A 23859-nucleotide genomic window follows, 5' to 3' on the forward strand; every position below is an offset into this window, starting at 1 on the left:
AACCAATTTGACAATAAATTTCATATATTGAAAAAAAAAGATGGGTTCTTGCCATCTTTTGCCCCCTTGCTTAAAATCCTTCTGTGATCCTCCATAATCTGCAAGACAATGCCCATATGCTTTAATGTGAGGTAAAGATGGAAAAACTAGAAGATAAAAAATGTTATTAGAAATTCTAATATGAAATGCAAAAGAGAGCCAAGAACTAGAATCATAACTTTGGGAATTAGTCTCCTAGAAATGAGAATTAATCTTGTGATAGTAAATAACTACAAAAGTGGAAGGAACATGGGGGAAAAACACAAGAGGGTTGAAGATATATATGATGTAAAAGAAGGAAAAGAGTTCTGCAAAGAAGACCCAAAAATAAGTTCATTGTAGGCATTGAGATAGACATAAGTCACACATCATGGGAAGGATAGGTTGCTTGTGTGTTAAGTGGTGCAAAGGGGCCAAAGACAAGTTCTGAGGACAAGGTAGAGATCCTGATGGAATTCTGAGAGTCTGCACTGGGGACAGGAGCTTCTTCTAGTGATTTACCTGTAAAGAGTAAAAAGACATGGATAACAATGAATTTGTTATATCCCCCCAAAAGAAATTCCACCGAAGTGAAGTTACAGCTATCAAATATAGTCATTATTAAAAACGCAGATGCCAAGACAATGTTGTCTTCCACCCTTGTAACCTTCCTCTAGGGCAGTCATAAAGGCTTAGCAATATCTATTGATAGCAGCATTGTTTTGGTCTCTGGCACCTTCCGTACAAAGCCTTGGTGTCACTTTGTGGTTGAGCTTCTCCCTGAAAAAAAAGTCATATCATTCACACACAGCTGAGAAGTCAAACCTAGTTTCCCACTTTCCTCTCTGTTCCTCTCTGAAGAATTTCTTTTGGACTTGATTCCTGTAAATTATTATGTCCTTTGTCTTTCTGTTTTATAACATTCTCCTATATACAGTTCCTTTCTGCACTTTTGTGTTTGCGAAGATACAGTCTTTCTAAATCTCTTCCCAAGCAAATTATTAATTGTGGTTTCTTAATTATTTCCCACACTGCCTCACTGGTATCAGCACCACAGTGACATCATCAGTATCCATGAGAATTACGCTGCCTGTGTTAACATAGTGAGCAGGTGCCAGTGAGAACCTATTTGTCAACTTACAGACTTTTATATTTTCTTGAGTAAAGAATAAAAGAAATACATTTTAAACATATTGTTATATATGCATATATAGTAACTTTTTTTTTGAAAATTTGCTCCTAATTAATATTAGATAACCTTTTGGGTGGCACATTTCATACCACAGATGTACTTCTTGGCAGTGTCCCGTCTGTCAGACTTGCAGAAAAAGAAGTGGCACATTGGCATCCTGGTCTTCTGAGTACAGACAAAGAGATTTATAGACAACCTGGCCAAGGTGTGGAGGTGGAGAATGGGAGATTGAGGTAGGTATATTGACACATGGGCCCAGGAAGAGAAGAAGGCAAAACTAACAGTAGGAAGGAGGGTCATTACCAGAGTGGTGAAGTGCAGTGAAGGTGAGATAAACCTCAGGATTTCATGGACTTTTTTTTTTTTTTTACCCTCATAGGATCATGCCAATGATCAGTGTCCCTGCTTCTTAAATTTATACTCTGTAATGATTCTGGATGACCCTATTCCATGGCCTGCTTTCATGATAGATTCCTTATGGAAATTAAATATTGACTATTTTCCATGTGTATTCAATTCCTTTTTTTTGTTTTTGTTTTCGTTTAGAAAAATGGTTTTATTTCACCTAACACATTTATTTGTATGTTGTTTAAAAGATGTTGGGTATTTTATCCTTTCTTAAAAATTCTTTTTGGACTAGGAAATCCCAGTTGAAATAAATATATATGTATATCTACATGATAAAGAATTTTGTAGAGATCTTAACATTTAAAAACCCCAAGTAATAGGGCAAGCCACTTCAAGGGCTTTCACTGACACTTTGTGGCAAAGAGTGGAACTACAATATTTTTTAAGGTTTTCTGAAATGCTTACAATCTTCTATGTATTTAATGTAGTCAAGGAATTGTCTTCTTACATACCCATGTATATTAAATAAATAAACTACCAAGAAACTAACAGTATTTCATTAAGATAGTATCTAAATTATAATATCACAACTCCTATAAATAATACTTTGGTTTTACAAACAAATAATAAAAAATCTTACATAAAACCATGTGATTATAGTCTTTAACACTGCCATTAATATATTAGAACTACAATATTTGTGAATAATTGTGTTTTCGCTATTGAGCTCTTCGTTTTAAAAATGTATAAAATGAATAACCAAGATTGTTCCCTGGCATTTTCTTTCTGTGTTCAAGAATTTTTTAAAGTTTATTTATTTATTTTGAGAGAGAGAGAGAGAGACAGAGAGAAAGAGAGAGAGAGAGAGAGAGAGAGAACGAACGATCGGGGGAAGGACAAAGAGAGAACGGGAGAGAGAGAATCTCAAGCAGGCCCTGCGTTGTCAGTGCAGAGATCATGAAGCTGGATCCCAAGAACCGGGAGATCATGACAAACTGAAATCAAGAGCCGGACGCTTAACAGACTGAGTCACCCAAGCACCCTGTGTTTAAGATTTTTGACGGACATCATTATGGTTCAAAAGTTTATTTTACATTTTATGGCCTCCTTTATCATGGAAAATTTTTGAATTTTGGTTAATTATACATAACTTAAAGTTGACCATTTGAGTCAGTTTTAGGTATGCAGTTCAGTGGCATTAAGTATATTCACACTGTTGTACAATAATCATCACCATCTCCAGAATATGTACATCTTGCAAACAGAAACTCTCTTCCCCTTAAAAATAATACTCTATTCTCCCTTCTTCCCAGCATCTGGAAATCACCATTCTACTTTCTGTCTCAATAAATTTGACTACTTTATGTACTTCCTATTAGGAGGAATCATACAATTACTGGCCTTTTGTGTCTGGCTTATTTCAATTAACATAATGTCTATACCTTGTTTTAATGTTACAAAAATTAAAATTGAAAATGCTTAAAGGGAAGTTGCTCTAAGTTGTACAGGTCTTTGCAAGGTCCTCAGTAACACACTATTATACATTATGCACAGTCACCTCTTAATATCATAATACCAGCTGTTAGTTGATATTTCAAGGCCCAAGTGTATGTTCAATTAGAGATGTGATCTAATTTATATGGTTTACATATTCTTAATCAGGTCATATCAACATCAAATTAACAGTATATCAATTCAGTTTAATATTTTTCAAGTGTAAGTACTGATGTACAAGAGAAAATAACTTTATCCATGTATGTGCCTGATCAAGATATTGAAAGCCAGTTTATTACGAGTGCAGATTAAAATGGCAAAGTCCTTATTTAAACTAATATTTTATTTTCTCATTTGAAAGTGAGTTTAATTTTGGCCTATATAATAGCATGCAAATATCTCAGGTTATTTCTAAAGACTATATATTATTTTAAAAATTCATCTAGCATCACAAGCTGCAGATGTCCCATACAGCTTGAATCACTTTCCATCCGTCCGTCCTGTAGACAATAATTGGGAGCCATATATCATCAGATTCTTACAGAGGTGGAGTTTCACTGAATCCTCATTCTTGCTTTCTGTTATTCCTTCTATTTTATTCCTCTATGCTCAACTCTTACTCACTTGTTCCTGGTTAATGGAGACAAACATATAACTGCAAACTAGCTATAATGGACTTTAATATTGGTGTATCATGATCATTCAGGGAACTGATCTAAAAAATAGTACCAAGTTCATGTCTAGGGACCTACCAAAGTTAATAAGAAGGTAATGGATCAAGAGAATACATTATTCTGCTATTGGGTCCCCCCCTTTTAAGGGGGCTTATTGGTAAATGTACCATACCAATGGCAGCCACGTACTATAAGTTTATGAACAACTCAGTTATATGAATATTTATTCTTTGTAAAATATGTTTTAGGAAATATTTGTGTTAGAATAAAAGCTATAAAAACCAAGGAGAGTAAGAGAAAGGAAAAGTCCAGCTCAAAATGATAAAGAGCCTTTGTACCGGTAGACGGAAATAAAAAAAAAATACAAATACCCACCGTAATGCATAATAATTTTAGAATGTGATTTACAACAGGAAAAGAAAATGTGTGATAGGGTTTCAAAAAAGAAAGAAAGAATGTTGAACTAGGTTAATTATGAGAGACTTTGTGAAACAGAAATTTTGTGTGGTTGGTTTTGAGTAGAATTTAGTGGTTTCAAAAAGGGATTCAAATGCAATATGGGCATTTTTCAGACAGAGGAATGGCATGAGCAATGGGGTAGGGGATTGGGCATAGATATAAAATGAGATACCAAACTTATCCTGGAACTATGAGTATTTGATATGCAACATTGCAAAATATAGAGGGGGGATGTTCAACTGGAAGTCATTGGTAAAATAGCCTTCTGAGGATTTTCTACTTAATCTAGATGAAAAGAAGAGCCCCTGTTGAAATGAAAGACTTAATATAACTGGAGTGAATGAAGTGTTGATGGATAAAATGTATAGAAGTAAAGATAGGCAGGTGAACTATTACAAAGTTACTGCAACACTCTAGCTAATGTTTTCTACAGTATGACATCAGGCATTTGCAATAGGGATAGAAAGAAAATGATAGAGGTAGGACATATTTGGGGAGTTTCAAACACAAGTTACTGGAGATATAAAGGAAGGATATTATACTTCAGAGAAATATAAAGTCCAGAATGAAAATATAAGAAAAGATGGTGAGTGTAACTTTGCATAAATTTGATGCACTATCAGAAGATAGTGTTTACTTTATGCTTTTAATACTTTCAGTGGGTGAATGAATGAATAAATATATATTTGTTCAACACAAATGTAGAAGACATGCACTTAAAGATGTGTAGGCAGTTCCGGATAGCTCCTTTGGAGATATGTACTGATAATCTGCAACACTTTCAGAGTAAAGAGACCACGGTGATCATAGGGAAAGTCCTGCTCTTACATATGGTTGCTCTGGTGGTGTTCAGCCCAGAGAAGTAAAGTCTTGGGAAATAGACATAACCACAGTCGTTATTATTTGAATGTACATAATGTGAGCACCATACTTAAGGGGTTTTAAAATGACAAAGTAACATTATATAACATAAAGCCCAAATCCAGATTTATCCAGTTGTCTTAATAGTAAATTGGATAAATTTCTTTTTTTTTTCCTTTTTTCCTTCCCAAGATTCAAATGTAAAGATTTAATCTAATATCCACACAAGAGAACACGTTTCCAGTAATTATGCACCTGTATAATCCAAAAAAGTGACATGGCTGTTAAGAAAGCTAACAAAGTTTAGGCTTTCTAAGTAATGGCCCAGCCAATCATCCTGTTTTTTGCTGCCTTGGTTAGACTGCACCTGGGAACATGTGAGCAGTTACAGATGGCTCATTTAGAGCCATTGCTGATAATCTGGAGAATGTTCAGAATAAGGGATCAAGCAGATATGAGATGCAAAACCCTGCAGTTGCATATGAGGTTCTAGAGATTTTAGATTGTGTAAGAAGGGCTTGGGGAATGGTTAGAGCAAAAGTCTTCAAATATTTGAATGAGTACTGTTATGGGTTGAACTGCATCCTCACAAAAAAGATACAATGAAATCCTAACCCTGGAACCTCAGAATTTCAATGTATTTGGAAATAGGACAATTGCAGATATAATTAGTTAACATAAAGTCATACAGGGGTAGGTTGGGTCACTAATCCAATGTGACTGATGTTCTTATAATATAGCTATTCGAAGATATAGATCCAGGGTAACGCCATGTGATGATGAAGGCAGAGATTGGTGTTGTGTAGTTGCAAACCAAGGGACACGAAAGATTGCTAGAAAACCAGAGAAGCTAGGAAGAGGCAAGGAAAGATTTCCCTGCAGGTTTAGAGAGAAGGGCCAGCACCTGGGGTTGGTTGACTGGTTGGGACTACCATCCTCCTAAGCTGGGGAGACAGAGCATCAGGCCACAGAGAATTGTTCTTTAGTCTTAAAACCTAATGGAATTTGCCCTGCTCAATTGCAAACTTGCCTTAGCCCAGTGACCCTTTTCTTGTTTCCAATTTCTCCCTTTTAGGATGGGACTGTTTAACCTATGCCTGTCCCATCATTACATTTTGTAAGTACATAACCTGTATTCTAGGTTTCACTGGTCCACAGATGGAGAAATTAGCCTCAGCAAGGAACATACCCTGAATCTCATCCATAGTTGATTTAGATGAAATGTAGAAGGGATTTTGAATTTAGAGTTGATGCTGGAATGGGTTAAGAATTTGTGGCATGTTGTGATGGATTGAATATGTTTTGCATGTGGGAAAGATGAAGTTTTAGGGGCCAGAGGGCAGATTACTATGGGTGGAATTATGTCTTCCTCAAAAAAGATGTTGAAGTTCCTTGGAATTTTACTTCATTTGGAAATAGGGTAATGGCAGATTTAATTAGTTAAGGTGAATCATACTGGAGTAGAATGGAGCCCTACTCAAACATGACTGGTCTCCTCATAAGAAGACAGCCATGTGAAGACAGAGACACAGAAGAACACAATGTGATAATGAAGGCAGAGATTGGAGTTACGCAGATGCAAACAAAGGATTGTCAAAGTTTACCAGCACACCACCAGAAGCTAGGCAACAGTCAAGGAAGGATGACTCTACAGGTTTCAGAGGGAGCTTGGCCCTGTTGATTCCTTGATTTTGGAACTTTAGAATCCAGAACTGTGAACAGCAAATTTAGGTTGCATTAAGATATACAATTTGTAGTACTTTGTTACACCAGCCCTAGGAAACAAATACAGGTACAATGTAGAAAAAAATAGATAAGGGTTATTTCTTGAGTTCTAGGAAAGAATTACGAAACCATGAAAATGAAACAGAATCAGATATCAACTTAACATGAGCAAGAACTTCCTATAGCTAAAACCGCCACAAAAAGAGCTCAAGGGCTACAGCAAGCTGTGAATTCCCCACTATTAAAAATGTTCAAGTGGAATGGGTGCAGAGGTGATTTATCCATCAGATGTCAAGTTAGACTGAATGATCTCCAACTCCAAAATTCCATGGACTTATGTTAAAACCCTATCAGTGATGTGACAGCTTCCTTTTCAACTTCTGTTTCAAAGATATATTAAGATGGTTGCTTCCATATCTTGCTACTGCTAATAATGCTGCAGTAAACATAGGGGTGTGTATATCTTTTTTGAGTTAGTGTTTTCATTTTATTTGGGAAATACCCAATAGTGGAATTGTTGGATCATATGGTGTTTCTATTTTAAGTTTTTTGAGAAACCCCCATACTATTTTTAATTGTGGCTGTACCAATTTACATTTTCACTAACCATGCATGAGGATTCCTTTATCTCTGAATCCTCGCCAACACAAATGTCTTGCTTTTTTTTCTTTTGGCTTAAGTTTTTATTTTAATTCCAATTGGTTACCATATCATGTTATATAAGTTCCAAGTATACAATATAGTTACTAACACTTACATCACCCAGGGCTCATCACAAGTGCACTCTTTAATCCTCATCACCTATTTCACCCATTCCCCCACCACCCTCCCCTCTGGTCATCATCAGTTTGTTCTCTATAATTAAGAGTGTGTTTCTTGATTTGTCTGTCCTTTTTTTTTGCCTTTGCTCATTTGTTTCTTAAATTCCACAGATGAATGAAATCATATGGTATTTGTCTTTCTCTGACCTTTTTCACTTAGCATTATACTCTCTAGCTCCATCCATGTCATTGAAAATGGCAAGATTTCATTCTTTATGGCTGAATAATATTCTCACACACACACACACACACACACACACACACACACACACCACATCTTCTTTATCTATTTATCAATCAATGGGAACTCGGGTTGCTTCAACAATTTGGCTCTTATAAATAATTCTGCTATAAACATAGATGTGCATGTATCTCTTTGAATTAGTGTTTTTGTGTTCTTTGGGTTAATACCCAGTAGTGTGATTGCTGGATCATAGTTCTATTTTTAACTTTTTGAGCAACCTAAATACTGTTTTCCCCAGTGGCAACACTAGTTTGCATTCCCACCAATGCCTGAGTGATCCTTTTTGTCCAAATTCTCACTAACATCTGTTGTTTCTTGTGTTGTTGATTTTAGTTGTTCTGGCAAATGTGAGGTGAAATCTTATTGTAGTTTTGATTTTCATTTTCCCTGACGGGAAATGATGATAATCATTTTTTCATGTGTTTCTTGGCCATCTGTATATCTTCTTTGCGTAAATGTCTGTTCATGTCTTCTGCCCATTTGTTAATTAAGTTATTTGTTTTGGGGATATTGAGTTTGATAAATTAATTGAAACTTGTTTTTAAGTTCATTTATTTACTTTTTAGAGAGAAAAAGAGCTAATGGGAGAGGGAGAGAGAGAATCCCAAGCAGGCTCTGCCCTGCCAGCGTGGAGCCTGGTGTGGAGCTCAAGCTCCTCCAACACATGAACCATGAGATCATGATCTGAACGCAAACCAAGAGTCAGAGACTTAATTGATTGAGCCACCAAAATGCCTGAGTTTGACAAGTTCTTTATAGATTTTGTATACTGTTTGTTATATATTCATTTGCATATATCCACACCCATTCTGTAGGTTGCTTCTTAGTTTTGTTGATTGTTTCCTTCACTGTGCAGAAGCTTTTGATTTTGATGTAGTCCCCAATAGTTTTTGTTTGTTTGTTTTTGCTTTTGTTTCTCTTGCCTCAAGAGGTATACCTAGAAAAAAGTTGCTACAGCTGATGTCAAAGAAGTTACTGTCTGTATTCTCTTCTAGGATTTTTTATGGTTGCACGTCTCATATTTAGGTCTTTAATCCATTTTGATTTATTTTTGTATATGTTGTAGAAAGTGGTCTAATTTCTTTCTTTTTGCTGTTGGTCTCCAGTTTTCCCAGAAACATTTGTTGAAGAGACTTTTTTCCCATTGGACATTGTTTTCTGTTTGTTAAAGACTAATTGATCATATAGTTGTGGGTTCATTTCTAGATTTTCTAGTCTGTTCTATTGATCTTTGTTTATTTTTGTGCCAGTGCCATACTGTTTTGATTACTACAATTTCATAACTTGAAGTCCAGAATTGTGATCCCTCCAGCTTTGCTTTTCTTTTCACGATTACTTTGCCTACTCAGATTCTTTTGTGGTTCCATACAAATTTTAGATTTGTTTATTCTAGTTCTGTGAAAAATGCTATTGGTATTTTGATAGGGTTGCATTAAATGTGTTGATTGCTTTGGGTAGTATAGACATTTTAGCAATATTTGTTCTTCCAATCTATGGAACGTCTTTCCATTTCTTTATGCTGTCTTAACTTTCTTTCATCAATGTTTTATACTTTTCAGACTATAGGTCTTATCTCTTTGGTTAGGTTTCTTCCTAGGTATCCTATTATTTTTGGTGCAATTTTAAATGGGATTGTTTTCTTAATTTCTCTTTTAACTGATTAATTATTATTGTAGAAATGCAACTGATTTCTGTACATTGATATTGTATCCAGTGACTTTACTGAATTTATCTATCACTTCTATCAATTTGGGGGTCGTATCTTTTGGGTTTCTATTTTTGTATCATGTCAGCTGCAAATAGTGAAAGTTTGACATTTTCCTTGCTGATTTGGATGCCTTTGATTTCTTTTTGTTGTCTTATTGCTGAGGCTGGGACTACAAGTACTATGTTCGATAAGATTGATTAGAATGGACATCCTTGTCTTGTTCCTGACCTTAGGGGAAAGGCTGTCAGTTTTTCCCCATTGAGGATAATGTTGGCTGTGGGGTTTTCATATATGGCCTTTATTATGTTGAGGTATGTTCCCTCTAAACCTACTTTGTTGAGGGGTTTAATCATAATGGAGCGTATAATTTATTAAATGTTTTTTCTACATCTAGTGAAATGATCATATGGTTCTTATTCTTTCTCTTACTGATGTGGTGTATCACGTTGATTGACTTGTGAATATTGAAACACCCTTGCAACCCAGGAGAAATTCTACTTGGGGCATCTGGGTGGTTCAGACAGTGAAATATCCAACTCTGGGTTTTGGCTCAGGCCATGATCTCATGGTTCATGAGATCAAGCCCTGCACTGGGCTCTGTGCTGACAGCAAAAAGCCTGGTTGGGATTCTCCATCTCCCTCTCTCTGCCCCTTTCCTGCTTGTGCATGTACTCTCTCAAAATATAATAAATAAACTTTTTAAAAAAATGTCAGTTGATCATGGTGCATGACTTTTTAAATGTATTGTTGGATTCAGTTTGCTAGTATTTTGTTAAAGATTTTTGCATCTATGTTTACCAGGGATATTGGCCTGTAGTTCTCTTTTATAATGGTGTCTTTATCCGATTTCGGTATCAGGATAATGCTAGCCTCATAGAATGAATTTGGAAGTTTTCCTTCATTTTCTGTTTTTTTTAGAATAGTTTGAGAAGAATAGGTATTGACTTGTATTTAAATGTGTGATAGAATTTTCCTGTGAAACCATCTGGTCCCAGATTATAGTTTGCTGGGAGTTTTTTGATTACTGATTCAATACAAAAAAAATTTAATGTTTATTATTTTTGAGACAGAGAGACAGAGAGCAAGCAGGGAAGGGGAAGAGAGAGGGAGACACAGAATCAGAAGCAGACTCCAGGCTCTGAGTTCTCAGCACAGAGCCCTATGCAGGGCTTGAACTCACAAACCAACAGATCATGACCTGAGCATAAGTCAGCAGCCCAACCAACTGAACCACCCAGGTGCCCTGGTAATTGGTCTTTTCAATTTTCTATTTCTTAACGTTTCATTTTGGTAGTTTATACGTTTCTGGGAATTTATCCATTTCTTCTTGTTGTACAATTTGTTGGCATACAGTTTTTCATAATATTTTCTTATATTTGTTTATATTTCCCTGGTGTTGGTTGTTATTTCTCTTCTTTAATTTGTGATTTTGTTTATTTGGGTCCTTTCCATTTTTTTCTTGATAGGTCTGGCTAGAGGTGTATCAATTTTATTGATTTTTTTCAAAGAACCAGCTCCTGATTTCATCGATCTGCTCTGTTGTGTTTTTTTTTTAAGCTTCTATATCCTTTATTTCTGCTGTTATCTTTATTAGTTCTTTCCTTTTGATGGTTTTAGGTTTTGTGTGTTGTTGTTTTTCTAGTTCCTTTAAATGTAAGGTCATGTTGTTTACTGGAAATTTTTCTTACTTTTTGAGGCAGGCCTGTGTGACTATAAACTTCCCTCTTAAAACCACTTTTGCTACATCCCAAAGGTTTTGGACCATTGTGTTTTCATTTTAATTTGTTTCTATGTACATTCCTATTTCTTCTTTTATTTCCTGGTTGACTCATTAATTGTTTAGTAACATGTTATTTAACCTCCATCTATTTGTGGTCTCTTCAGATCTTCTCTTGTGATTGACTTTTAGTTTCATAGCATTGTGGTCAGAAAAGATGCATGGTATGACTGTGATCTTTTTGAATTTGTGGAGGCTTGTTTTGTGGGCTACTATGTGATCTATTCTGGAGAATGTTCCATTAGAACTTGAAAAGAATGTGTATTCTGCTGTTTTAGCATGGAATGTTCTGAATATATCTATTATATCCATATGTTCCAATGTGTCATTCAAAGCCAATGTTTCCTTGTTGATGTTCTGTTTAGAAGACCTGTCCGTTGATCTAAGTATGGTGTTAAAGTCTCTTACTATTATAAGTATTATTATAAATTAGTTATTTTATGTTTGTTATTGTTTAATGTATTTGGGTTCTCCTATGTTTGGTACTTACATTGTTACATATTTACAATTGTGATATCTTCTTCTTGGAGTGTCCCCTTTGTTATTATATACCAACCTTCTTTGTCTCTTATTACAGTCTTTGTTTCAAAGTCTATTTTGACTGATATAACTATTGCTACTCTGGCTTTATTTTGACAACCATTTGCATGGTAGATGTTTCTCTATCTCCTCACTTTGAATCTGCAGGTGTCTTTAGGTCTAAAACGAGTCTCTTGTATACATATTTTATTACTTGTTTGTGGTTGTTTCTGAAGATTTTCTCTGATTCTTTTTTGTCTTTTTTCATGGTTTGCTGATTTTCTTCAGTGATATATTTGGATTTATTTCTCTTTATTCTACATATGTTTATTACTGGTTTTTGATATATGGTTACCTTTAGGTTTGTATCTCCTGCATAGAACAGTCTATATTAAGTTGATGTTCATTTAAGTTTAAGTCCATTCTTTACTCTTGCCCTCCCCATGTTTTAGATACATAATTTTATGTTTTACATCCTTTAATTTTGTGAGTTATTTGATTTTTTAGAGAAATATTTATTTTAACTGTTTTGTATTTCCTTCCTTTGTACTTTCACTCTTGGTCTCTCCTTTCCACTCAAAGAGTCCCCTTTAATATTTCTTGCAGGACTGGTTAATTGGTCATGAACTACTTTAGTTTTTGCCTGTCTGGGATTCTCCTTCTCTCTCCTTCTATTCTGGATGGTAGCCTTGCTGGATAGAATATTCTTGGATGCAGATTTTTCCCATTCAGCACTTTGAATATATCGTGCCACTCCCCTCTGGCTTGGATAGTTGCACTTGTACCCCAATGTTTATAGCAGCACTTTCAACAATAGTCAAATTATGGAAAGAACCAATGTCCACCAACTGACAAATGGATACAGAAGATGTGATTTATATATACAATGGAATACTACTTGGCAATGAGAAAGAATGAAATCTGGCCATTTGTAGCAACATAGATGGAAGTGGAGAGTATTATGCCAAGTGAAATAAGTCAGGCAAAGAAAGACAGATACCATATGTTTTCACTCATATGTGGATCCTGAGAAACTTATCAGAAGACCATGGGGGAGGGGAAGGGGGAAAAATAGTTACAGAGAAGGAAGGAGGCAAACCATAAGAGACTCTTAAATACTGAGAACAAACTGAGGGTTGATGGGAGGTGGGGGAAAGGGGAAAGTGGTTGGTGGGCACTGAGGAGGGCACCTGTTGGGATGAGCACTGGGTGTTGTATGGAAACCAATTTGACAATATATATATATATATACACACACACACTATATATATATATATATATATATATATATATATATATATATATATTGAGTTAAGCTTAAAAATAAAAAAAAAAAAGAAAATCCTCTGCTAGCCTTCTGGGTTTTCTCTTGAAAGTTGCTGACTTCTTTTTGTCTTGCTGCTTTGAAATTTTTTATCACTGTATTTTGCCAATTTAATTGCCATCTGTCTTGGTGTGGATCTGCTCTTGTTGGTTTTGATGGGAGTTCTTTGTGCCTCCCAGATATGGATATCTATTTTTCCCCAAAATTAGGGAAGTTTTCAGCTATTCAATGAGTTCAATGAGCATCCTGTGATCATTACTTTATGTTCTCTATCAGGCAGTTACTTGTTTCTGTTTTGCTAAGATCTCCAGCTGTGGCCTTGTCCTATTCTTTAATTTGGGATACACTTCTCTGTATTCCCATTTTGTATAAGTCTCTGTGCCCTTTTCTCTGTGTTAGAAAAGTCAGCTACATCTCCAATTCTTGAAGGTAATTCCCTTATGAAAAAGAGATCATGTGGTGCCATGCTGTGTAATGTCCCCTGTTCTCTAAGGCCTAGTACTTCCAGGAGTGTCTCCATTCTGTGCTGCTTGTGCTCTGCTATTTTGTCCTGGCACCTGATCCTTCAGGCCTGTCATCTGCAAAGGTTCTCTTTGCCCATTAAGGACAGGGCTTGGTACCTGGCCTGAATGTGGCATGTTTTAACCAGGTGTGCTCTGGTCTGTTTGTGAAATGAGACCTATCACTGTGGCATCTGGAACTGAGGCTCTGCAAAACTCCTACATTGGGAGATGTAGTGTGAGCCAGTCTTCTGGGAGAGGAGAACTACTACAATGGGTCTGAGGCAAGCATGATTGGGAGGGGCATTTCCACTGGAGTGTGGTGGGTCTTAGCATAAGCAAGTTAGGTAGTGAGTGTAGACATTGCACTGGTTCCCTGTAAAGTAAGCGTAACCCTGTACTTTTGCTGAGGTATGGGTAAGGGAAAGGCCCTGGCCAGTTCCTCTGTTCCCAGAGAGGTCTTTCCATTAACACTGCCTCTCTGGGACATGCTCTGAGGTGAGTGAATGACCTCCCCAATATGTGTCCCAGACACTCTTCAGATTGCTCTTTCCATGCTGTATGTCCACAGGCTATTTGCCCTTGCTTTTCTCCAAGAGCAGCCCCAGTGTCCTCTTGGCTGTATCTTCGTCAAATGTCCTGCCCTTAAAACTTCAGACTTTAAGCCCTGTTGTTTGCAAGAACTAACAAAATCCAGTTTCTCTTGCTTTCCAACCCAATTTCTGTGGGAGATTGTTTTCCACGTACACTCCCCTGTGTGCTAGTTTGTCTGTAGCCCTTCGTGACTGTGGCTCTCTCCCCAGCACAACTACCATGATCTATTTCTCTCCAAAACTGCATCTCTGCATTTCCTATCTTCTTTGATGTGGCCTCTTCCCTACCTTTAGTTATGGAGTTTTTTCCTCCAGTCTTTAGGTTGATTTATGGGATATGTAGGATGATTTGATAATTATCTAGTTGTATTTTTGGGACAAAGTGAGCCTAGGATCCTCCTACTCCACTGTCATCTTCCAACCTCTACCTCTTGCATTTTTTACATTAGCCATTCTAACAGGTATAAGACAATATATCACTGTGGTTGTTCTTTTTATTTCACTGACAATTAGTGATGTTGAGCATGTTTTCATGTGTCTTTTGGCCATTTGTACGTCTTCTTTGTAAAAATATCTATTCAGGTATTCTGCCCATTTTTTAATCAGATTGTTTATTGTTTTGGTGATGAGTTGTATAAGTTCTTTATATATTTTAGATATTAACCCCTTATAAGATATAACAGGCCTCCAGTTATGGAATGAGTAAGTCATGGGAATAAAAGGAAAAGCATAAGGAATATTCAATGGCTGAAAAATGATACCAGCTGAAAGTATACTTTTCTCATATTGGCTAGTCATAATTCATCAATACTGTCTTTCCATCTTTGTCTCACCTTCAAAATATAGATACTTGGGAGTAAATCTAGAACTGGTTGTATTTTTTTAAGTCTTATTTTCTTTCCTAGATCCAAAATTGCACCATTTGAGTCATTTCTTGACCAAGTATTAACAGTGTGATACTTATATCAATTTCCTTATAACAAGTTATGATAACATGTTACTCAAATACTAGTGTGCCTTTGTGTATGTGTGTATGTTTGTATGTCTTCAAGTGTTTCTGGGGAAAAATCATTCAGTTGTATCACTTTCAAATAATAATGATTACAGTTTACCTTAATAAAATTCATCTGGATTTTTGGATACTAGTGTACTGGAATTAGAGAAAGATGTGAAGTTTTGAAAATTCAGTCCTCAGGAATTCAGGTATTTTATTAACTTAGCATCTGTTGGTGACTTAAAGGTAATTTAAGCTTCAGGAGCGACTGAAAACATTTTCAGCATATGAAACTCTTAATAAATTGTATAAAATTGTCCAAAAGAAATCCTTATTTAGTGACTTAAATTTAACAAAATGTGCTTTTATTTATTCACTACATAAGGTTACTAATTACTGCATCATTTGGGTGCATAGGTGACAGCTCTGACAGTTTAATGATACCCAAGGCAAATTCAGTTACTTTTAGTGAAGCAAACTGTCAATAGATGTGGGTAGCAGTGCTTACACCTATATAGTTCTTGAGTCAGTGGTTATGTAACTTTTGGATACACCACACAGAGGAGGACAGAGAATTGAGGAACTGGATGTTCTTTTCATAAAGAGCAACTTAATAATATAAGAACAGCTTTTAAAAATGAAGATGCACTGAAAAGCAATGAGGAAGGCTCGACTCTGAGAGTATTGAAAAATGTGTTTAATAGAAGGTGATGTTTAGAAGCCATCAAGAGTAACAGCAAGGAAAGAGGATTGAGTCTCTGGAAGTTATACGTACTTTGCTATAACCCATTCATTTTTACAAATAAAGAAAAAGGCATGGTGAAAAGACCAAGATTCCTCACTTGGTGTTGAATCCCAGCTGCAGTTGTAGTTCTGTGCTTTATGATCCATTTGTCCCTAACCGAGCTCCACAAATTCCCTATGTCTCAATTGCTTCATGTAAAAAATGATGGTAACAATGTCTTCCCTTGTGATTGTCAAGATTAAATGACCTAAGCCTTTTATATATGAACCATATAGCTCGTTGTTTGCCAATAATAGGGGTTGAATAATTGTTGGCTTTTGTCTTTTAAACCTCTTCATCTATTAAAAGTTCTAAATGCAGAGTTTGGGAGCAGATAGGATAAATGTCATGGCTGAGGCATGAGCTAGTTCATTGAAAATAGCTAGCTCCTAATTCATCTCACTTCGGTAAATATTTCTTGAGTCTCTACTACATGCTGAGCACTAAGGGAATAGAAAGAAGAATCAAAGATTGTTCTTTAACTTCTGGGAATCGTGATTCAAAATCAAGTAAGAATGAATGTAGTATTATCCATTGAGAAACAAATGAACTGATTTTAAGCATGGATTCAGAATTCACATTAAGTTGACTGATTCAACGAAAATAGTACATTCCTTTTTCAATGTTTACTTGTGGACCTTACAGGAGTATTAATTAGCTTGGCAGTATTTCCTCATCAGTACCTGTTTTCTTTGTATTATTACTGTCTTAGTCTTTTTGGGCTGCTGTAACAGAATACCATAAACTAGATGGCTTATGAACCACATGCATTTATTTCTCACAGTTCTGAAATCTGAGAAGTCCAAGATCAAAGCTGTAGCAGATTTAATGTCTGGTAAGGGCCAATCTCCTGGTTCATAGACAACAGCTTTTCACTGTGTCCTCATATGGTGGTAGGGGCAAGGAATGTCTCTGGGGTCCCTTTTATAAGGCACTAATCCCATTATTGAGGGATCTGCCACCATGATCTATTCATCTCCTGAAGGCCCATTTCCTAACACCATCACACAACGTGTTAGGATTTCAACGTAGGAATTTTGTGAGGACAAAAATATTTAGTCCTTAACGGTAACTATTCTTTTTTTTTTTTTTTTTCCAAATTAGTTTGTGTGGCAGTGTGGAAAAACCACCACATGAGGACAGTAACCAACTACTTTATAGTCAACCTTTCTCTGGCTGATGTGCTCGTGACCATTACCTGCCTCCCAGCCACATTGGTTGTGGATATCACCGAGACCTGGTTCTTTGGACAGTCCCTCTGTAAAGTTATTCCTTATTTACAGGTAATTTTTTTCCATACTTCTATCTATTCAAACACAGAAGCTACTGAAAAAGTATTTTCAGTTAAGTATTGGAAGTATTTTCAGTTATGGTCTTCTGGTAAATTAACTAGTGAGCTAAGAGAAATATACTTGCTTAAGAAATTAACAAACTTAAAAAAATAATACTTGATACTTTCTGGGTAAATAAGTTCTGGGTGAAAAATAAAACAGTAGAATCCTCAAGTCATCATTAGATGCTGAGAAAACTTCTTATTTCTTTGATCTCTAATTTTCCCATTGTAAAATAAGGAAATTGAACAAATTAATGATTGAGCCTCTCCTAGCTCAAATAAGCAAGGTCTGTTTGTTTTTATTTTTGTTAAGTGATTTTGTTTCACAATGAGAAGTTAAAGTTATGTGATCAAATTAGTACAGTGAATATATTTCAGTGTTGGTTCTGAATCAAACTACCAGGTTTGGAATCTCTATTCTGCTATTTACTTAGTGTATGCTCTTGATCCAAATACATAAGCTCTTTGTGATTCACTTATTATAGAAAGATAATAATTTTTATTATAGCTCACTCCTATGGTTGTGATGAAATTTTACTAAGATAATTTATATAAATTACATGGAATAGTGATTGCCCTCTGGAAGAAAATGATCTTACAAAAATATAGTATGTTCTCAATAAACATCAGTAATCATCATCATCATCATCATCATCATTAGACATTTTATTGTTCTGTGTGGAAGTAGTTTTTTCTACAATGAATTGCCCTAGAATAAATTGAGAATAAACACTTTCAGGGAATAATTTTGTGATGGGTATTCTGACAGTTCTAAAAATATGGCCACAGCCACAGCCCTTAAAGAGGTGGATTCCCTTTAGCAATCGGAAAGTGAATGAGATCATGGCAATTCTCTGCTTATCTTCTTGTAACCCTCCCTTACTCCTCAGTCCCTACTCCATCCAGTCTCCCAGATGGTGATCATATTATTTGGAAAGGATGAAAATGTACTCCCAGTGATGAAATATTGGTGCAGGTAGGACAATTGGACATGCAAAAAAAATCTAGACACTTCACAAAAATTAACTCAGAATGGATTATAGACCTGAATATAACATGTAAAAGTATAAAACTCCTAGAAGATAAGATAGAAAAAAGCCTAGATGATCTTGAGTATGTTGATGACTTTTTAGGTGCAATACCAAACGTATGATCCTGAAAGGAATAATTGATAACTTGACTTCACTAATATTAAAAACTTATGCTCTGTGAAAGACAATGACAAGAGAAAGGGAAGACAAGCCACAGACCTGGAGAAAATATTTCCAAAAAGATGCTTATTATAAAGGATTGATACCCAAAATATACACAGAACTCTGAAAACTCAACAGTAAGGAAACAAATAACCCAATTAAAAAATGGGCCAGAAACACCTCACTAATTATGATATACAGGTGGCAAAGAAGCTATGACAAGATGCTCTTTATCCTATATCATCGGCAAAATGCAAATTAAAACAACAATGAAATACCACTATACACCTCTTAGTATGGCCAAATTCTGGAACACTGACAGCACCAAATGCTGGTGAGGATGTGGAACAATAGGAATTCTCATTTATGGTCGATGTACAGGCACTTTGAAACACACTCTGCTTGTTTATTGTAAAACTAAACATCTGTTCATATGACCCAGTAGTTGCATTCCTTGGTATTTACCCAAAGGAGTTGAAAACTTATGTCTACCCAAAAACTTGCACGCAAATGTTTATAGCAGCTTTCTTCATAATCACCAAAACTTGGATGCAACCAAGATGTCCTTCAGTAGGTAAATGGATAAACTGTGGTACATCCAGACAATAGAATATTATGTAGTACTACAATGAAATGGACTATTAAGCCATGCAAAGACATGGAAGAAAGAAGAAACTTAAATGCTTATTATTAAGTGAAAGAAGCCAATCTGAGAAGGCTATACATTGTATGATTTCAATAATATGACATTCTGGAAAAGGCAAAACTAGAGAGACGATAAAAAGATAAATGGTTGCCAGAGGTGGGAAGGAATGAGCACAGAAAATAATGATAATAAAATGGTGGATATATGCCATTATACATATTTCCAAACACATAGAATGTATAGCACCAAGATTGAACCATAATGTAAACTATGGACTTTCAGTGATTATGATGTGTCAGTGTAGGTTCATCAATTGTAACAGATGTACCACTCTGGTGGGGGGATGGTGATATTGAGAGAGACAGGGAGTAAATGGGAAATCTCTGTAACTTCTCCTCAATTTTCATGTGATCTTAAAAGTATCCCCAGAATAAAGTTTTAATAAGAACAAAAGTTGGGGGAGATCACAAACAGCCCATTGCTAGAAAATATATTGATAAGGCTTTTAGATGTTAAGTGTTAGGAAGAGATATTTAGCTCAGTAGTTCTACAGTAAACTTATAAGAAGTGATAATTTCTTAAATTAGACACCACTGATAGAATAGTAAGTGTAAAATGCCATGGACATTATAAACTTTACTGCAAACATTAGCTATAAGGTTAGTTTGTGTCTGTCAGATGAAAACCATGAATGGGTCACAAAAATAAAATTCAGTATTTTTTGTTTGCTTGTTTTGAGATTAATAGTACATTGAGCAACAGAGAAAAATATCCTCATTGGGAGAAGAAAACAGTAATAAAGGGGTCATATGGTTTTGCATGAAGACACTGGGGAGATTATAAATAGCACAGAATTATAATATTTTACCATCTCTTGGTTTTATAAACCACCCAGGGAAAAATTTGAGGGGTTCTCTTAAGTTTCAAGATGGCTTCACTGGTCCAGAATCTTCTTTTGGCTGAGTGAGAAAATTTCATGCTTTCTCTGCAAACAGAAGATTCCTGAGCGAACACTGGAATGATAAGAGAGGGATATGTCACCCTATAGTTGGTACAGTCCTTCTCTAATACACAGTGATAACTTCTTTTTTTTTTTTAATTTTTTTTCAACGTTTTTTATTTATTTTTGGGACAGAGAGAGACAGAGCATGAACGGGGGAGGGGCAGAGAGAGAGGGAGACACAGAATCGGACAGGCTCCAGGCTCTGAGCCATCAGCCCAGAGCCAGACGCGGGGCTCGAACTCTCGGACCGCGAGATCATGACCTGGCTGAAGTCGGACGCTTAACCGACTGCACCACCCAGGCGCCCCACAGTGATAACTTCTTATAGACCAGGTATTTCAGACTCTTCTGTGAACATGAAAGAACAAATTGGATGCAGTGTGTACCTAGTGAGTGATGCAGGGCATGGGTCTCTTATAAAGTTATTGACAGTACTATTTCATACAGCACAATTTATTAGCAAATCCTACAGTGATGGAACATTTTCATTTCCTGAGAGAATCTGTCTGCTTCTCTATCAACACTGCCCAGTCTAGTCAAGACCTCAGCTTATTCTCTCCTCTCCTCATTCAGCATTGGTTCTTTATGAAAAGTTATAAATGCACAAAAATATTGGTGTACTGGTAAAACTACTATCTTCAAATTTTCTCAGCATTTATTTCCCATTTTCCATAGAATTTCCCCAAATGGTATGAATAGTATCAATGGGCAATAAGCCATTCATTCAGTCTTGAGTAGTTGTTTTTCCTTAGTTGTGATATACTGAAACTGGTGGCTTTGTCCTTTATATGAAACTTGCATCCTACTTAAAGTTTAAAAACATATTACAAAAAACAGCCAGATTTTAAGGTTATTCAGTCATTCAGTTTAAGATTCTTTGGATATATATATACACTAATTTTCTATGACTTACATGTTATTTTTCTTCTAATTAGAATAGAGTATAATACAATACAACCTTTAGGCTTATGACCAATAAACAATAACACTTTGGAAAATGCACAAAAATCTTAAAAAGCTCACAAATGTAATAAAGCTTAGCTGAATAATTCAAGTGACCCTTTTGTATCTTTAATAATTCTATAAATCCAAGACCACTAACATTTACTGGGCTATTTAGTGAATAATTAACATAGATTTCTTAGAGAATTATAACATATTTAATTCTCATACTTATAGGAGCAGTTGACTACTTTTTCAGAGTGACTTTTTTTTTTTAACTGCAGAAGAAGGTCTGCACAGGACATGTCAGGAAAAGAACAAAGCCAACTGAAATGGAAGTGGTGGTGGGATAGTCTCCCCCAATCTCTTTGTCACACTTTTCTACTTTCCAGTCTATTAGCTCCTGTATCCAAATATGCAGTGTGGCAAAATTTCCAAGTCTTTTTTTTTTAATTTTTAAAAATTTTAAAGTAATCTCTATACCAATATGGGGCTCGAATCACAACCTTGAGATCAAGAGTCACATGCTCTATCTACTGAACCAGCCAGGCGTCCCCAAATTTCCACTTCTACTTGCCATGGATCTCTGATGTCTTTTTGTCATATCTATATGCTAGCATGGAACAGATTCATCATCTACGAAAGCAAGTCTCCAGCATTGCCCTGACCACAGGGTACCCATAGTATGGGTGAAAGATCAAGCACTTAACAGCGGAAGTTCACATCATCTTATCTCACTTCCTTTCCAACATTTATAATCTTCACTGGATTCATTCTCAAATGATTTGCTATCAGGTTGATTTAAGCTCATATCAAAGTCTAAATGAAAAAGGTACCCAGACGTGCCCTCCTAGAAGTGAAAGCAGCAACACAACTCTCATTTGTAATCACTTACGATAAGATGCAATTTTATACCTCCCGCCAAGAAAGTGTTGTTAATGGGATGCTAGTGTGTATTATGCACCAATAAATACAGTACTCTGTGCTGATGGAGTCTGCTTTGGGTTGTGACTCTGCACCACCCCCACTCTGTCTCTCTGTCTCTCAAAATGAGACAAGACTCTCTGTCTCTCAAAAATGAATAAATGTTAAAAAAAATTTTTTTTAAGCATCACTTGTAGTGGTGTTAATTATACGGAAATCTGGACTAGGTGAACCTATTTGAGTTTGAGAGGCCGGTTGCTCATACCACCAATAAGAGAACTATGGTGAGGAGTCCCATACAGGATTCTCTTCTAACATAACTCTTGCCTTTGCATGCAACATGCTAGACATGAACCGATGCACAAATAGCCTTTGTTATTTGAAAATATGTACCACAGCATCCATAATTTAAAAAATCCTAGTTAAATGCAATTACAATCAGATTTCTATATATTTTAAAAGCTAAACATGTCATTGTCTCTCTAAGTGAGAGTTTTCTAGTTCAAACTAAACATATATGTTCTATTTTGTTTTTTGAAAGTATTTTTCCCCTGCCAATGCAAAGTTGCAAGATAAAATGATGACAGTAATTACTCAAAGAATGCCATATTACAAATTAAAATATTTAGCATAAAATGATTGCAGCCTTTTCATATCACCTTTTTCATGTTTCACAGGAAATATGTTTTTTTCTCTGATACATTTTAAATGGTACTATTATATTTTTTTTAGGGAAAAAACTAGCATGAAATGTTTTGTCACCACTTTGAGTCCGATTATCTGCACGGCCCTTTCTAATGTGATAAGGATATAAAGAATGGATCCATTTAACACCAAGTGCTTCTCTTGTCCTATGTTCTTTCTCTCTCCAGACCGTGTCAGTGTCTGTGTCTGTTCTCACACTGAGCTGCATTGCCTTGGATCGATGGTATGCAATCTGTCACCCTTTGATGTTTAAGAGCACAGCCAAGAGGGCCAGGAATAGCATTGTCATCATCTGGATTGTCTCCTGCATTATAATGATTCCTCAGGCCATAGTCATGGAATGCAGCACCATGCTCCCTGGCTTAGCCAATAAAACCACTCTCTTTACTGTGTGTGATGAGCGCTGGGGTGGTAAGTACATTATGGGCCACAGGCTGACATTTATATGACAGCTGAAAACTAAAATTTTGATTTGCATAGTCATTGTGAAGCTGACCTTGTATGTTTTATTGGCATCTGTTAATAAAGTATTGCAAAACCACGAAACCCAAGTAGGAACCCAAAACAGTTTCACAGAATAGCTCCACCTACCTCTGTCTTTTGGAAACGTTGATGCACGGTTATCTAGTTTTCATATTTTACAGGTAGATAATGAATGAAAGGACTTTCCCTAAAGTTTATATTTAATTATGCCAGCTTTTATTAAATTCTCTAAAATAATAAAAACTCATTTATACAATCCAAATACATATTCCAGAGTGATTAACATTTTACAAGATAGTACAATGTTATATTGCCTCAAGTGCTAAGTTCTCTAATGGGCTTCAGATACAACTGGGAATTTTCATTTTAAAACCATGTCCTGCCTGGAAACGTGACTGGAGTTGAGTATGTAGACTTATGCTCTTCTCTAAGTCAAATTATCTAAATTTGCTGTGTTTATTCATAAAATATTAAATTGATAAATTATCACATAATTTTTTCTGATTTAAGAATTATCTTAATTATGTGGGCACCTGGGTAACTCAGTTGGTTAAGCGTTCGTTTCTTCATTTTAGCTCAGATCATGATCTCACAG

At 35.8% G+C, this 23859-nt stretch overlaps 1 protein-coding gene across 2 annotated transcripts in view; it reads left to right on the forward strand.

Moving 5' to 3' along the window:
* Nucleotides 1-23859, forward strand: part of HCRTR2 (hypocretin receptor 2) — a 115850-nt gene that overhangs the window by 54538 nt on the left and 37453 nt on the right. The window contains exons 2-3 of one of the 2 annotated variants that reach the window (XM_043591671.1): nt 17140-17318; nt 22949-23192. In XM_043591671.1, the coding sequence (XP_043447606.1) occupies nt 17140-17318; nt 22949-23192 (423 nt within the window). Of the gene's footprint in view, nt 1-17139; nt 17319-22948; nt 23193-23859 lie in introns of those variants that run through there. The other variant, XM_043591670.1, reaches the window with a different exon arrangement.

Source organism: Prionailurus bengalensis, chromosome B2 (assembly GCF_016509475.1).
Source record: "Prionailurus bengalensis isolate Pbe53 chromosome B2, Fcat_Pben_1.1_paternal_pri, whole genome shotgun sequence".
Classification (NCBI taxonomy): domain Eukaryota; kingdom Metazoa; phylum Chordata; class Mammalia; order Carnivora; family Felidae; genus Prionailurus; species Prionailurus bengalensis.